A 14,228-nucleotide genomic window follows, 5' to 3' on the forward strand; every position below is an offset into this window, starting at 1 on the left:
CAAGAGAGTATGGAGGCAACAAGAGGGAGAATTATAAATTCATTCCGCAGCAACATCCATTACCACCATCTCTATGTGCAGAGCTGTAAAATTCCAAGGATCTGCAATATCAAAAGCTTGAAGGTGATGTGGAGCTATTCAGTTCAGTAATCTTTCACCGTGTGAACCTGGGTCCCAAATTCTTCTTCAGAGACCTGATTATTGTGGCACCCACAAATTTGATTCAGATACTAGCCCCCAACCCGAGCAACGTTTGAGGGATAGAAATGGATTTTATTCACATAGTTTTTGGTAGCATCCATTGCAGCCCTTGAAAAAAAAATCAAGATTTTGGGAAAGGTAGATTTAATCACTTCTACAAGAATTGAAAACTTTGCTTTTCACCTATGTAGTAAAGGAAATGGAATTGGTAAATAGTTAAATCAATGATTAACAAATCATTTCAAAGAGGACAACTAAGGGGTTCAGTGGTTTGAGAGTCAGGCCTGAAGAGGGAAAGTTCTAGGTTCAGATCTGAACTTAGACACTTCCTAGTTGTGTGCCCCTGGGCAAGTTACTTAACCCCCATTGCCTAGCCCTTACCACTCTTCTGCCTTGGAACCAATACATAATATTGATTCTAAGATGAAAGGTAAGGGTTTTAAAGAATAATAATAATAATCCATTTCAGAGTATGTGAGCAAGTTATCTGTGTTAAGGAAACCCAAAGACATAGAAGTCCATTGAAATCTCAGAAGCAGTCTCAGAGATAGTGTTCCAGAGACTCCAATCAAATGGTCACCCAGGTAATATGTACCCATATTGACTCTCATATCCCATTACCGAAACAGGGAAGCCAATACCTTAATATATAATTTTCTTATCTATAAGATGGGCATAATAGTACCTTTCCCATCTGTCTTACAGAATTATTGTGAAGAGCAGGCATAAAGAGTGCTATGAATCCTCTGAAAAGTAATGACACTGTACAAAAATCCTGACTCATAATAAGTGGAGAAGTCACAGGCTTTTCATAAAACTAAGATTTGGCCTGAATGGTTTTAACAGAGGCTTCAATTAGTCTTACATGTTCTTCATGCTAAGTTCCAGCTGCCCGTTAGGCACAGTAGCTAGATTATAAAGACTGGCCCAATCAAATCAAAACCGAAGCACTTTTATGGAGCCCCATATAACCCCCTTCCTCCTTCTTCTACCTCATGTTCCCCCTCCTAGATATCTAATGTTTATATAGAGTGGAATGGAGAAGAACTGGGTAAAGAGAAGCCTGGATCAAAGTCCTCTTTCCCCCATCAGTCTACATCTTCTTCTCACTGGCCCCATCCATTCCAGGAAAGGAGAAGTAGCTATCCAACTAGTTGGAGTCATATACGATCCAGTCTCGACATGCTTCCTAAGGACTAATATGGACCTTAGAATTCAGTACCCCCACCCACCCAACCTGCCTCCAGCTCTGAGCTCCTGGGGCCATCTGATGATGAAATGCCAAAAAGTAAGTTCATTTGCCAATGTCAGATGCCACTTCAATTCTCTTGGCAAAATGCCCACAAAATCTTAGTATGAGTTTTCCTCTCCCACTTTCCTCCTGCCTCCTAACCCTCCCCCCTTGCTCCCCCAAGCCCCCTCCTCTAAGTTTTTAGAGGCAAAGCCAAACAGCTGGCTTCAGTGTTTTCAGAACAGGGGAAGGGCGGCTGCTCTACCACTAGAGAAAGAATGAGGGAGGGTTTCCTCCCTTTAAAAGAGGCAGAGGCATGATGGTGGGGGAATTAAAAAAAATTGCTGTTCCCTCCACAGTTAAAAGTGTGATAATTAGAGCAAGAGGCAGGCTGCTGCTGTCATTTAGCATACAGCATACCCAGGAAATCTCATTTGGTAATCAAAGCTGAGACAGAAGGAAAAGGAGCAATCAGACCCCTATTCAGGCTCCGTTTAGAAACAGCCCCTGCTGGCTGGCTTTGGTGGAGAACTTGAGGCCAGGCAAACCTAAGACTTGGGTGGCTCGTTGTGAACCACATCAGGGGTAGTGCCTTAGTGTCAGTGAGTTCCTTTTGTAGGCCTCTTCCTCCATGCTGTCCTGCCAGCAGCTGCCCCCCAAAAGGAGCCAAGGAGGGAGGAAGGTCTATATTAACCTCTGATTCTTTAAACACTCCTCTTCCCCAGACCCATCTTCATCTCCATCCCCCTACCCTCCTAGCCTGGCCAGAGCCCACTTTGTATTCAGGCAAATTAGGAACAATGCCAGCTGCAATTAGAAGCCTAAGTGTGCATGAGGGAGGGGTGGGAGAGGGGCTATGTGGGAATACATAAATGCATCAGGGGTTTCGCTTTGACTGGGCCAATCTTTATACTCTTGCTATAATGTGTAACAGGCAGCTGGAACTTAGTATGAAAAACATGGAAGAGTAATTGAGGTCTCTATTAAGACCATTCAGGCCAAGTCTTGGTTTTATGAAGGCCTCTAAATTCTCCATTTATTTTAAGGGATGTTTCAAAATTCTCTCCATTACCAAAAAAAAAAATTTTGAACTCACTTTATAATATGTAATATATACTGTAGGACTGTCGCTTGTGTCATTGCTCCAAAGGATTCTGAATAACTGGGTTAGACAATAGGAATAATAGTAATGATTAGCATTTATAGAGTGGTTTGAAGGTTTTAAAAGGGCATAATACCTCATATGATTCTCACAACAACTCTGGGAAGCAAGTGTTATTATTATTTCTATTTTATAGATGAGGAAACTGAGGCAGGCAGAAAGTTAAATGACTTGCCCAGGATCCTAGGTAGGTATCTGAGATAGGATTAGAATTCAGTTCTTCCTGATTCCAGTTCCCACAATCTCTCCATAAAGCCAGCAAGCTGCCTCAATGGGAATGGTGATAGGAAACACATGGGAAGAGAAACAGTCTGACCAAGTAGAAACCATGTTGGTTTGGAAGGAAGGGAGCAGTGTGGTACTATGGTACACTATGGTAAATTAGAATCAAGGACAAATTTGGACCTCCTCTGGGTTAAAATCCCATCTCTCTCTCTAGTCCCTGAGTGACCCAGGGCTAGAAAAGGGATCTGAACAACCCACCACACACACCACTTTCTCGACCTCCATTTTTAGGGACTGAGATCTACAGGAATCTATTATTCACTTCAACTCTCTGGACCTCAGTTCTCCATCTTTTAAAATGAGGGGAATGGATTAGATGACCTATAAGATTCCTTCCATTTGGAAATCTACAACCCTAGCCCTGACTATGCCAACTGTAATCTTCTAAAGGACTATCCCCCTCTACCCCCATCAACCCTGGGGTGGCAATAGCTCTATTCTAGCACCTCCCTGGCCCAGCTTCTCTAAAAGTTCCCCAATTATGAAATGGCAACAGCTTGATGGAGACAAGCAGATACCACTCCCAAACAGGCACCTGTTTTGAATCAACAGGATCCGGGACATTTGAGGGGCAAGTGCATCCAAGTAAAGCAATTTCTTAGAATTCATGAATATCAGAGCAGGAAGGAACATCTAGTTCAACAGATGAAGAAATAGGGGCCCAGAGAAACCAAGTCATTTGCCTAAGGATACACAGCTAGTTCAAGTCTCAGGCTCTACTCTACTATGCTGCCTGTGAATTTTTCAAGACTGAGTTCAAATTCTACTTTCTGCAAGAGGCCTTTGCTGGTCAATTCAACTCCCACCTCCCATTCCCACATTTCTTTTGTGTTTCTGCTGAGATTATCTTCTACCTATTCTGTAAATATCATATACATATATGTATGCATATATATATATATGGTTGCTATTGTCATAATATCTTCTTCCCAGTCACCTTAGAATATAAGCTCATGAAGGCAGGCACACTGTGTGGGGGTTTTTATTTTGTTTTATTTTTTGCCTTTTTCCTTATTCTCAGTGCTTAGCACAGAGCCTGGCACATAGCAAATACTTAATAAATGCTTGTTGATATAAAATCTATATGAGATTACTTACCATCTCAAGAATGGGGGCAAAGAAGGAGGGAAGGAGGGAGACAATTTGAAACTAAAAAGTTTAAAATAAAAAAGAATGTTAAAAAATTTACATATATAATTGGGACAAAAACTACTTTTTAAATGTTTGTTTACTGAGTTTAAATGAAGCAAATAATCTCAATTGAAGAAAAAAGTATTAAATACTCATTCCCAAGATTTCTGACATATTACAACTATGGGACCCTGAACAAGTTACTCAATCCCTTAATGCCTCCAGGCAACTCTAAAATTATCCATGATGACAAGATGTCAGTCTACCATTGATGAAGGGAGTTTCCACACTGAAATTTCCCCAACATTAATAAGATCCAAGTCCTAAACAACAACCAAGAAAATGTACCAGGCACTCAATAAATGCTTCATTCACTTCTGAGCTATCCTGTTGGCTTTTATTTATTCCCTTTTCATGACTCCAATCCCAAAAGATGTCAAAACTGTATGTTGGAGTTCTTAAACATTGAAGAGAAGGGATGAATAATCCAAGGAGATGGTTTTTTTTCCCCCATCTTCTTAATCAGTTGAAAGAGCTCATCAATGTGCATAAAAGTGTATGTACACAAATACCACGTGTATACTTGGGAAAAGATATATTTGATACATGCGATGATGGGTTACAAATCAAGGCACAGGTGAAGAGAAAAATAAAATGGTTATCTTGTGAAGTGTTCTTTACTCTCTCTTCTTGCCCACAAAAAAACTAACCTCACATTGAGTGGAAATGTCAGTAAAACTAATATTGAAACATACATCATAGTATTGGACCAATTCAGGACCTTTGCCATGTGCTTGAAAAATTAAATATAGGCACACTGATAACAAAAGATTCTCAGGCCCCAATACCAAACCCATTTCAAGACAATGACAGAGTCTCTTAATTATCCATGAGTGGGTGATCATCTCCTTTGCCAATTATTTTCAGTGACCTAGAAACCATTCCCCAAAGGCTACCCAGTCAGTTATCCAGGCACATGGCCGCCAATCAAAGGACAGAGCTAAGTCGAGGTCAAGACTGGGCAGAGAAGCAAAATGAGTGTATATGTCTCTCTGGCAGAGTGCAAAGCTCTGATGCCATTACAAAGCCAAAGGATTTGAGTGATTATCTACCATTTTGCCTTTCATCTATTCTATTCCTCTTCTATAAGACTGAGGAAAATCAAGAATTTTACTAGACTAGCAAAATTCCAGTCAATCTTGAGGAGCAAATTATTTCATCAAATGCAATAAAAACTCAAGAGGTGGGCTTCCAGAATCTTGTTTCCCCCTCATCGTGTGCAGAAATGATTTATGGAACTGGTCATGAAGTCAGCAGGCTTGGGTTGCTCTCTCCTCACATAGGTTCCAACAATCCAAGTCAACACTGAGAACTACTGGGAACTAACAGTGGAACCAGCTCTGAAACAACCTCCCAACCTAGGAACTAATCCCCAAGTTAAAAATCTGCTCATACAGTTAGTTACCAGGGTCCCAGAGTATCAGTCTTTGGAGTCTCAGCTGATAGAAAAACCAGCTAATCATGATAGAAAAAAAATCAAAATCAGATTGAAAAAGACTGCCCCTTCTGTTCATCCTTCCTGTAGATGCCTCCCTTGGAAGCATAGAACCACTTTGGAGGTCACTGCAGGGAGGAACAAACCCAGCCCCCCCCCCCCCCATCTCAAGATATTCAAATGAACCACACTAATAGCAATGCCAGGCTGACTCGAAGCTAATGGACCACAGAGCATACCTCTAGCAGGCCAGGAACCACATTAATCTGAAGTTGCCAAAAGCCTCATAACTTTCTCCACCCATTTAGCCTTCTTGGTGTGAAGCAGGGGTTTACCTAATTCCCTGATGGCCTGAATTTCCTTGCCCTGTACAGCCCCCAGCAAAAGCAAATAGAAGATGCCCCTCCCCAGAGAACTCAGAGATTTGGGCAGTCAGTGTAGAGTAACAACTAGGTAAGAACTTTGCCAATTTGAACATAAGAGGAAGAAATAGTACTGGGCTTGAGATTTCAATGATAAAGGGAACTCTCAGATGAGGAAATTCTGTTCAGCAGTGCAGATCTCCAATTTTTTCTGCAGTTTGTAATCTTAGATGGGGACTTCTTAACGTGTGTGTGTGTGTGTGTGTGTGTGTGTGTGTCTTGGACACCCTTGACCATCTACTGAATATTGAGGCCCCCATCTCAGAATTATGTTGTAATGCATAAAACAAAATACATAGGATTACAAAAGAATCCATAGTGAAAAGGAAAGGGACAAACATTTTATTAAGTACTTACAAAGTGCCAGGTAATGTGCTAAGAACTTTTATAAATATTATCTCATTTGATCCAATAAATTGAACTACACTTAACAAAAGAGCAAGAAAAAAAAGTCCACAGACCCCAGATTAAGAACACTTCTCATAGTTGCCCGGAGAAAGGCATCCAAAGTCACACAACCAGTAGGGCTCAAAGGCAGAGCTATGAACCCAGGTGCTCCCGGGTCTGAAGCCAGCCTTCTATTCATTAGGCTATAATGCCTCTCAACAGAGTAATATATGCAATTTAGGGGAAAAATAATGCCTCCCACCTTCCCAGCTTTGCTATATTATCTTTAGGAAATAGGTATTAATTGATTCAATTTATCTAATTTTACATGTAGATCAGCTCAACAATTGGCAACTGCTATCCTTTGTGTCTGTGTATGTGTTTGTGTGATGTGTGTTTAGGAGTTTTTTACAGGTGAGGTATTTTCCTCAGCTCAGTCTCTAAAAATTAACTGTGTGTAGAGAAAACAAATATTTTCTAGAAGCATGCAATGCACTGATGTGATTAAGTAAGCATTATTGCAATTACTAGACTCAATAGGCCCCAAATTGTCACCAGTGAGCCTTTCCACTCCCCTCCCTTTGTGATTCTACCATCCCCTGTTCCTCTCAACCAAATTTGCTACAAAGTGATTTCCACTTGGTTTCGTTGTTTATTTAGCAGCAGGATGAATGAGTTATGTTGTGGTTTTGACATCTACAGACACAGGTATCAATCAATAGCACGTAATGGTCTGAACCTTGTCAAAAGATCTCGTTATTAAAATATACATATTGCATTTAGCTATTAAAAATCGATTATGTCCCATCTGCTCTGAAGAAACTCCATCGAGGACTGAAAAACACTCTCAAGTATGTGCATACACACACACACACACACACACACACACACACACACCACAACACAACACAAAAAGAGAAAGACAAATTGTACATGTACACAGTGCAGAAATTCCATCCAGCTGAAAAGTGCTGATCCAAACCTGCCCAGAGGAAATGAGTCCCTTTAAACACAAAAATGCAATCAAGGATAATCAGCAAGTTAACAACACATTTGCAAACACCCTTTCCCTTGAAAGAAAGAATCCAGACTTCAGTACTTCAATACAAGTTCTGAGAGTGGAACCGATCCCTCTGGATAAAAGAAAAAATAAGTGATCATGTCAGCGTCTTCACACAGAACTTTACCAATCTTCACACTCTTAAGTAGAACTTTACCCACAGTCAAAGATGGCTTAGGAGCCAGTGACAGCCCCAGAATTCAATTGTGTTCTTTGAGCATTATTCTCACACATTCGTAGTATAGTTAGAACTGAAAGAGTGAGGTTGGGGCCACCCCTAACACCTTCTTCCATTTCCCTTTTCTGATGGTTCTTGAAATGAAAAATGAAAACTTATCTATCACCACCAGCCATTATAGACCACCCATGTAAAGAGAGCTATGTAGAACCCAGCAGAGAGAGGAAGAAAAGGAAAACTGTGGGAATTCTTATTCAATGAGCCCATAGCAAGCCCAGAAACAAGATTGCTTACTTATAGATGTTCCAGTGTGAAAGTCACCTGTAAACTAAACACAGATTTTAAAATTAGACTTAAAAAATATTCAGGTCAACCGCAGCTTGCTTTAAAGAATGGATTTGTCCAGAGAGGGTCCAGACCAAAACTTGCTACACAACTGAAGGCACAGTTTTAAAATTAGTCCAAGTTTTGCAGCATAGGGATTATACCTGAGCATAAAGTGGTAGGAAACAAGTGTCAGTCCCTCTCACACATCCTCCTATTGACAATCCCTCCACCCCACTGTTGCAAAATAGGGCATTGCTATAAGGATCAATAATTGAAAGGGTTCATTAAAACCAAGGGAACTTAATTTTTATTCCTTCCCATCCCACACGCCCTTGAGGATAGTTCTTAGGAAAGTCTTAATATCTACTACTGAACTTTCTCACCAATCCCCAGGACAGAGCTCTCAGTTAACCCATATAGAGAGCAAAACTCTTTACCACTACTTACCCATCAGTCCTATGTTTTGGGTTTGGGAAACTGGCAAACTAAAGCCCAAACCACTCTCTAGAACTAATTAGAGGACGTATTAAGAGTATTGTCTTTTATCTAAGATTAGCCACATGCTTCAGGCATCAAGAATAGGTTGTACCTGCCTATCTGTTCTCTGAGTTATGTCTGTATTTCAGAAGACTTGCCATAGTTTTGTGAGCATTCCTGCGTTACATGGATAGATAAACTATTTCCTCCCCATTCCTATGCTACTTTTGCTTCATGTGAGAAAGAGGAAGGACACAAAGCCCTACATATAAATAGTAGATTTCAGAGGGGATGGGGAGGACATGGGTTAACAAGTGGGAATAGGAAGACATCATATCAATGAATTTCTATTGTCATTACACAATCACCAGGAAGTCCAAAAGGAGACCATATCAATTAATGGAAACTCCATTGGAGCCTTGTCCTCCCTCAAGTTTCACCTCTCTTTTTTTGATCCTCTGAGTATTAGGTTCCATGAGGACTATAAGGACCATGGAGCTAGAACATTTTCTTCTCATTTCCAGGTGCTTATGGCTCAAGAGGGGACAGCTGTTCTAAAATTCACTTAGTGTCTTTTTTGCCAATGATAGGCCTTTCTAGGTTATGGGAACCCTGGATACTCACTCTAATGGAATAAGAGGCATGAATGGGCACTGCCAATTCCAGTTTGCTCTCTGAGGAATGAGACTCCTGGTAAGATCCCCAATTTATGTGACAATGACTCTCCAAGCTTTAAACTTTATTCATTTTAGGCAGTTCTGTGGATGCCACAAAGGCAGATGCTCAGGAAGTTAAGAAGTTTCAAAGCTCCACAAGTCACACATTGGAAAGAAGTCTGTTCAGCATCCACCCTAAAGACGTTATGTTAAGGAAGTGGAAGTTATAGAATATATTCATTCCCTTCCCTCTACCTATCCCAATTGGGGCCTTTGGAGTTCTAAAAGAAAAATGGCAGAGAGAGAGAAAGAGAGAGAGCACATGTGAACGTGCTTAGTGGGAGAAAATGTTGGGGTTAGAGAGAGGGATAGCCTTACCTTCGGAGCAGAGCTTGCCGCCATAGCCAGTGGCGGAGCAGTCACAGGTCGGGTGGCCATCCAGGAGGAAACAGACTCCTCCATTCTCACAAGGGCTTTCACCACAAGGACCCTCAACCTCTAGCTGGGCCCCCTGGCTCCCCAGAAGACGAGGTTCTGAGTTGCCATATTTGAGATCCAGGATAAATCCCTTGAAGGCAGGCATGGCCTGCACACCATCCAGAGTCAGGGCGGAGGGCCGTATATCAGCTGGTACCCCCCCAACAAATAAGTCACTGACCACATCCATATGGGGCCGCTGAGGCTGAACTTCCCCAGGCCTGGCCTCCCCATCCAGCACCAACACTGTCCTCATTCGGTCACGGCTCACCATCAGGAAATGCCAGCTGCTATCGTTGACCTGCTTGTCTGACAGCACGGCCGTCTCAGCACAGTCCACACTAAAATGGAGCTGGACACGACCGTCCACCAGGGAGAGGCAGAGGAAGTCACAGACACCGCCATCATCCAAGTAGAGAAGTAGCCCGGCTGAGACGTTGGTCTTGAACTGGAAACTCAGGTCACTTCGAGTACTGGCATCCCAGCGGAGGTAGCGGGCCCATTGGTTTGGAAGGCCCATGAACTCCAGGCCCAAGCAAAGCCCCAGGAGGGAGCCAAGCAGAACACTGAACTTCAGGGTGAAGTAGATAGAGTGGAGGGTGAAGCCCATGGCTACTGTTGGGGCTAGACCCAAAGCCCTGGGGGGACTAGGCTGAGGGAAAGGAGGAGGACTTCAGGGAATAAGCTGAGTGTTTCTCTATATTGGTAGTGAACAGAATGGTAAGTAGAAGAAAGAGCCAGAGAGCACACAAGAGGTCAGAAGGAAATAGACAAAGAAAGAAATAAAAAAAGATAGTATGCAAGTGACACCAGTCAGTATCAGAAACAATAAATCGAATGAGAATAAAAGAAGAAAGAGGAGTTAGAAAGGGAAATAGAGAAAAGGAAAACAGGAGAGAGAGAGGAGGAAGGGATGGAGGAAGGGAAGGTGTTCCTCTCCAAGAAAAGATCTCAGCTATCCAAATAGATCCGGAGGCCTTGATTCCAGGAGAAGAAACAGAGTGGGTATGGGGAATTCTTTAGGAAATGCTCTTCCCTCAAGAAGGGTCCCTATGCTACTCAAACCCCAGATTTGCCACTGGGGAGCTGGGGTAATGGAGGTAGCAAAGGCAGCAACAATGTTTGAGGAAAGTGTGGTGAGGTGAGCAAAGAAAAGGGTAGAACAGGACAAGGACCAATCCTGAAGGTCTACCTCCTAGCGGAGGGAAACCAGATGGAAAAGGGTCGAGCAAAGCAGAAAGTTCAGGCAGAGCCCAGCTCCTAGGAGAGCAGAAGCAGATTCAGGCTTCATGGTGAGTGCCAAAGGCAATCCGGCCCATAACTCACCCCCCAGCTTTCAGAAAAGCTCAATGGCTCTAAACAAAACTCCTGTAGAACCTGTGGGTACACAAAGGGGGAAAGGAAGAAAAGGGAGGGGGAAGGGTATGGGGAGGAAAGAGAAAGAGAAGATTAGTAATGTGTTTTAAAATCATATCACTTCCTTTTCTAGTACCCACCAACCCCAACCCTGCCTCATTCCCTTCATACCCAGGTCCTAAAATTTCAAATCAGGTGATATTTGCTTCATTGTGAACCAGTGCAAGTAGCCTACATTTATATGGTTTGGCTTCTCTATTCTCCAAAACCATAATGAGATCCCTCTTTCATCTGTCTCTCTGGGGCGTGGTGAAAAGTTGTCCTGGGAGGACACTGTTTCAAAATGTTCACTGAATTTAATTCTCAATTGTGAGCAAGACACTTTTAATTCAGTAGCACATTAAACATTTTTATAGAGTATAGCTAGCATGCCCACTTTTTTTTCAAATATGTTTATTCCTGTTCTTTTTTTTACATTATGTTTTTTTCCCTGACACATCTTTGCTCCATCCCTACTTTCCCTAGGAAGACACTGTAGACCCAGAACCAGAAGCCCACACTGGTATTCCACACTTCCAATGATCAAAAACCATTAAAACAGATAAATAGGGTCTGAGTATTGACATTGCAAAAGGAGTATTTGTTAACAAAATGATTGATCACAGAGTTTTGTTTGTTTTTAAAATCCTTACTTTCTATCATACGATCAATTCTAAAACAGAAGAGTGGCAAGGGCTATTACACAATTGGGGTTAAGTGACTTGCCCAGGGTCACACAGCTAGGCAGTTTTTGAGATTACATTTGAACCCAGATAACATTTGCCTTTTTCCAATATTGGGGTTTCTGTCTACCACTTTCTATCATCTTTCAAGCATTCCCAACAGTGCCTTAGCAATCACACCAATTGACAAAGGTTTATTAAGCATGTACTATGTACCAGACCTTGTGCTAAGTGCTGGGGATATAAAGACAAAACTAGCAGATCCTTCATTACTCAAGGATGTAGATCATCTGGGCCAGGTGACTTGAATTCATGCAGGCAAACTAGGTGCTTTTCTAACTGTCTGAAGTACCAAATATCTGTTAGCCATTTTTTGACTAACATTTCCAGTGTAAAGGCTCTTCTCCTTTGCAGTGAACAGAAACAAAAGATAAGGGAGTTTCTGTTGTCAGTAATAATGGTCACCTCCCCCTCCCCCAAAGGTTTGTTGTTGGTGTTGTTATTTCTTTTATGATTTCTCCCATTTCCCCCCTGTATGGCTTAAAAACAAATGAACAAACTCTTTTTTGTAGTTCTTAGCTGCCCTCACCAGCTTGAGTTTATTCTGAGCTTGAACAGTCCCACTTAATTTTTTAAAAGACTATGTCACACTTTTCTATTCATTCCTTGTTACCTAGTCTTGTTTCTATTTAATGTCCATTTCTTTTTTCACAAAAAGTGTATTACTGTATATGTAATAGAACCTGTAGTAGAAGAACCAGAATAGTCTGGCAAAGCTACTTCTGCATCTTTCCAGGCAAGAGCTTATTATGCACTGAGAGTCAGTCAGAAAATTGGACAAAAGGGAAACCCCAGACCAAGATAGTTGAAGTCTAATAAAATTCCAATTTGGGGAGGGGGGTGTCAGTGGGGTGGGAAATAAGTTCAGAAAGAGAGCAAGGCTCCAGTTGGGGACTCTCTGGCTTCTCTTATTTCTGTCTCTGTCTTTCTCTGACTCTTCCTCTCCTCTTTCCCTCTCTCTCTCTTTCTCTCTCTGTCTCTTTCTCTCTGTCTGTCTGTCTCTCTCTGTCTCTCTCTCTGTGTCTCTGTCTCTGTCTCTCTCTCTCACTCACTCTCTCTCTCCTTCTCTCCCTCTGTGCCTCCCTTTTTCTCTCTCTTGTCTGCCTCTGACAATTCCTCTTCTCTCTATTTCTGTCTCTGTCTCAGTCTCTGTTTCTGTCTCTCTGTGTCTCTGACTCATAGGAATTGCTGAAGAGAGCCAAATAGATAGTGTCTAAATTCTTCAGGTAAGTCAAATGTAAAACTTTCCTGAGCTTGTTAACCCTCTCCTCCAAAAAAGCATTAGTTGTTCTCCATCGCCTATTGAATAAAGCTTAAATTCCTCTGCTTGACAGTAAAAATGATCCATAATCTAGCACTCCTTTACCTTTTCGGGCTTATCTCATTCTATAACCCCCTATATGTTCTGTGATTCAACCAAATTATCTAGTCTATGTGATCAAAAATGTGTCAACATTCTCTTATTTCCTAATGTGTTGATACTATTCATTTGACCTGAAATGCTCTCCATTTCCTTCTTCCTCTTAAATTCTTTTTCTATACAAGATCTAACTCTAATGCCATGTGAACCCCTGAAACCTCCCTCATCCCTGATTGGATAGATACTATACTAGATTTGGAGTTAGGAAGTCTGTTCTCACTCTTCATCTGACATTTACTAGTTTTGGGATAAAAGGCAAATCCCTTTATTTTTCTAAGTGTCAGTTTTTTCACTTACAAAATAGAATAACACCTGCAATTCCAACATCACTGAGTAGTTATGATACTCAAGTTAGATAATATATATCAAGAAGTTTGTGCACATTTAAGTGCTATACAAATTCAATTATTATTCTCTCCTATAATTAACACACTGAGAATTTTCCTCTCCCTTCTACTCATATTCTTAAATCTCAACCAATACAAAAAGACCGAGACTACCAACGCTCTTTTCAACTTTGCCTTCACTATAGTTATGGTGCTTCTTTTTTCCAGGTAGGTTGTAGGCCAAAAATCCAGGTCGACTCATCTCATCTAAGAGAAAGTATTTTACCCAGGAAGCAATAATCTTCATCCAATCCCATAAACCAAGGAGGATCTGAGTAATGAAGTTAGCTTTGCGAACATAAACGATTCAGAGCTTGGATTGAGAGTCAGACCTAGAGACCAGATGTCCTGGGTTCAAATCTGACATCAGACACTTCCTAGCTGTGTGACCCTGGGCAAGTCACTTAACCCCCATTACCTAGCCTTTATCATTCTTCTGCCTTGGAACCAATGCATAGTATTGATTCTAAGACAGAAGGTAAGGGTTTTAAAAAAAGACTCAGACCTTCTGTAAAATGAAGATGACTGGGAAAGAGTAATTAGTACTAAGGAGTAGAAGGATCTCAGAAATTATTCTTTCTCAATGATATTTTCCTAGAGGAGCTATTATCAAGGGAAGTGACAAACAGGATTTCATTTTCAAAAGCTGAATCCCCAGGAATGTCCAAATCTATAGAGTGATAGAGATGTCAGTATTTAAGCATATAAAGAGATCAACTTCTGTTTTCTGCATGGAATGTACTCACTCCCTGGTTCCAAACATGTGCAACATTTATAATAGCCTTCCTCATCCAA

General features: G+C 41.4%; 1 protein-coding gene across 13 annotated transcripts in view; it reads right to left on the minus strand.

Moving 5' to 3' along the window:
* Nucleotides 1–14,228, minus strand: part of NRXN3 (neurexin 3) — a 2,159,162-nt gene that overhangs the window by 2,043,692 nt on the left and 101,242 nt on the right. For all 13 annotated transcript variants that reach the window (XM_056820749.1, XM_056820726.1, XM_016428731.2 and 10 more), the window contains exon 2: nt 9,391–10,866. In XM_056820749.1, coding sequence (XP_056676727.1) covers nt 9,391–10,099 — 709 coding nt within the window. In that variant the 5' untranslated portion in view covers nt 10,100–10,866. The remainder of the gene's footprint in view (nt 1–9,390; nt 10,867–14,228) is intronic.

Source organism: Monodelphis domestica, chromosome 1 (assembly GCF_027887165.1).
Source record: "Monodelphis domestica isolate mMonDom1 chromosome 1, mMonDom1.pri, whole genome shotgun sequence".
NCBI classification, from domain to species: domain Eukaryota; kingdom Metazoa; phylum Chordata; class Mammalia; order Didelphimorphia; family Didelphidae; genus Monodelphis; species Monodelphis domestica.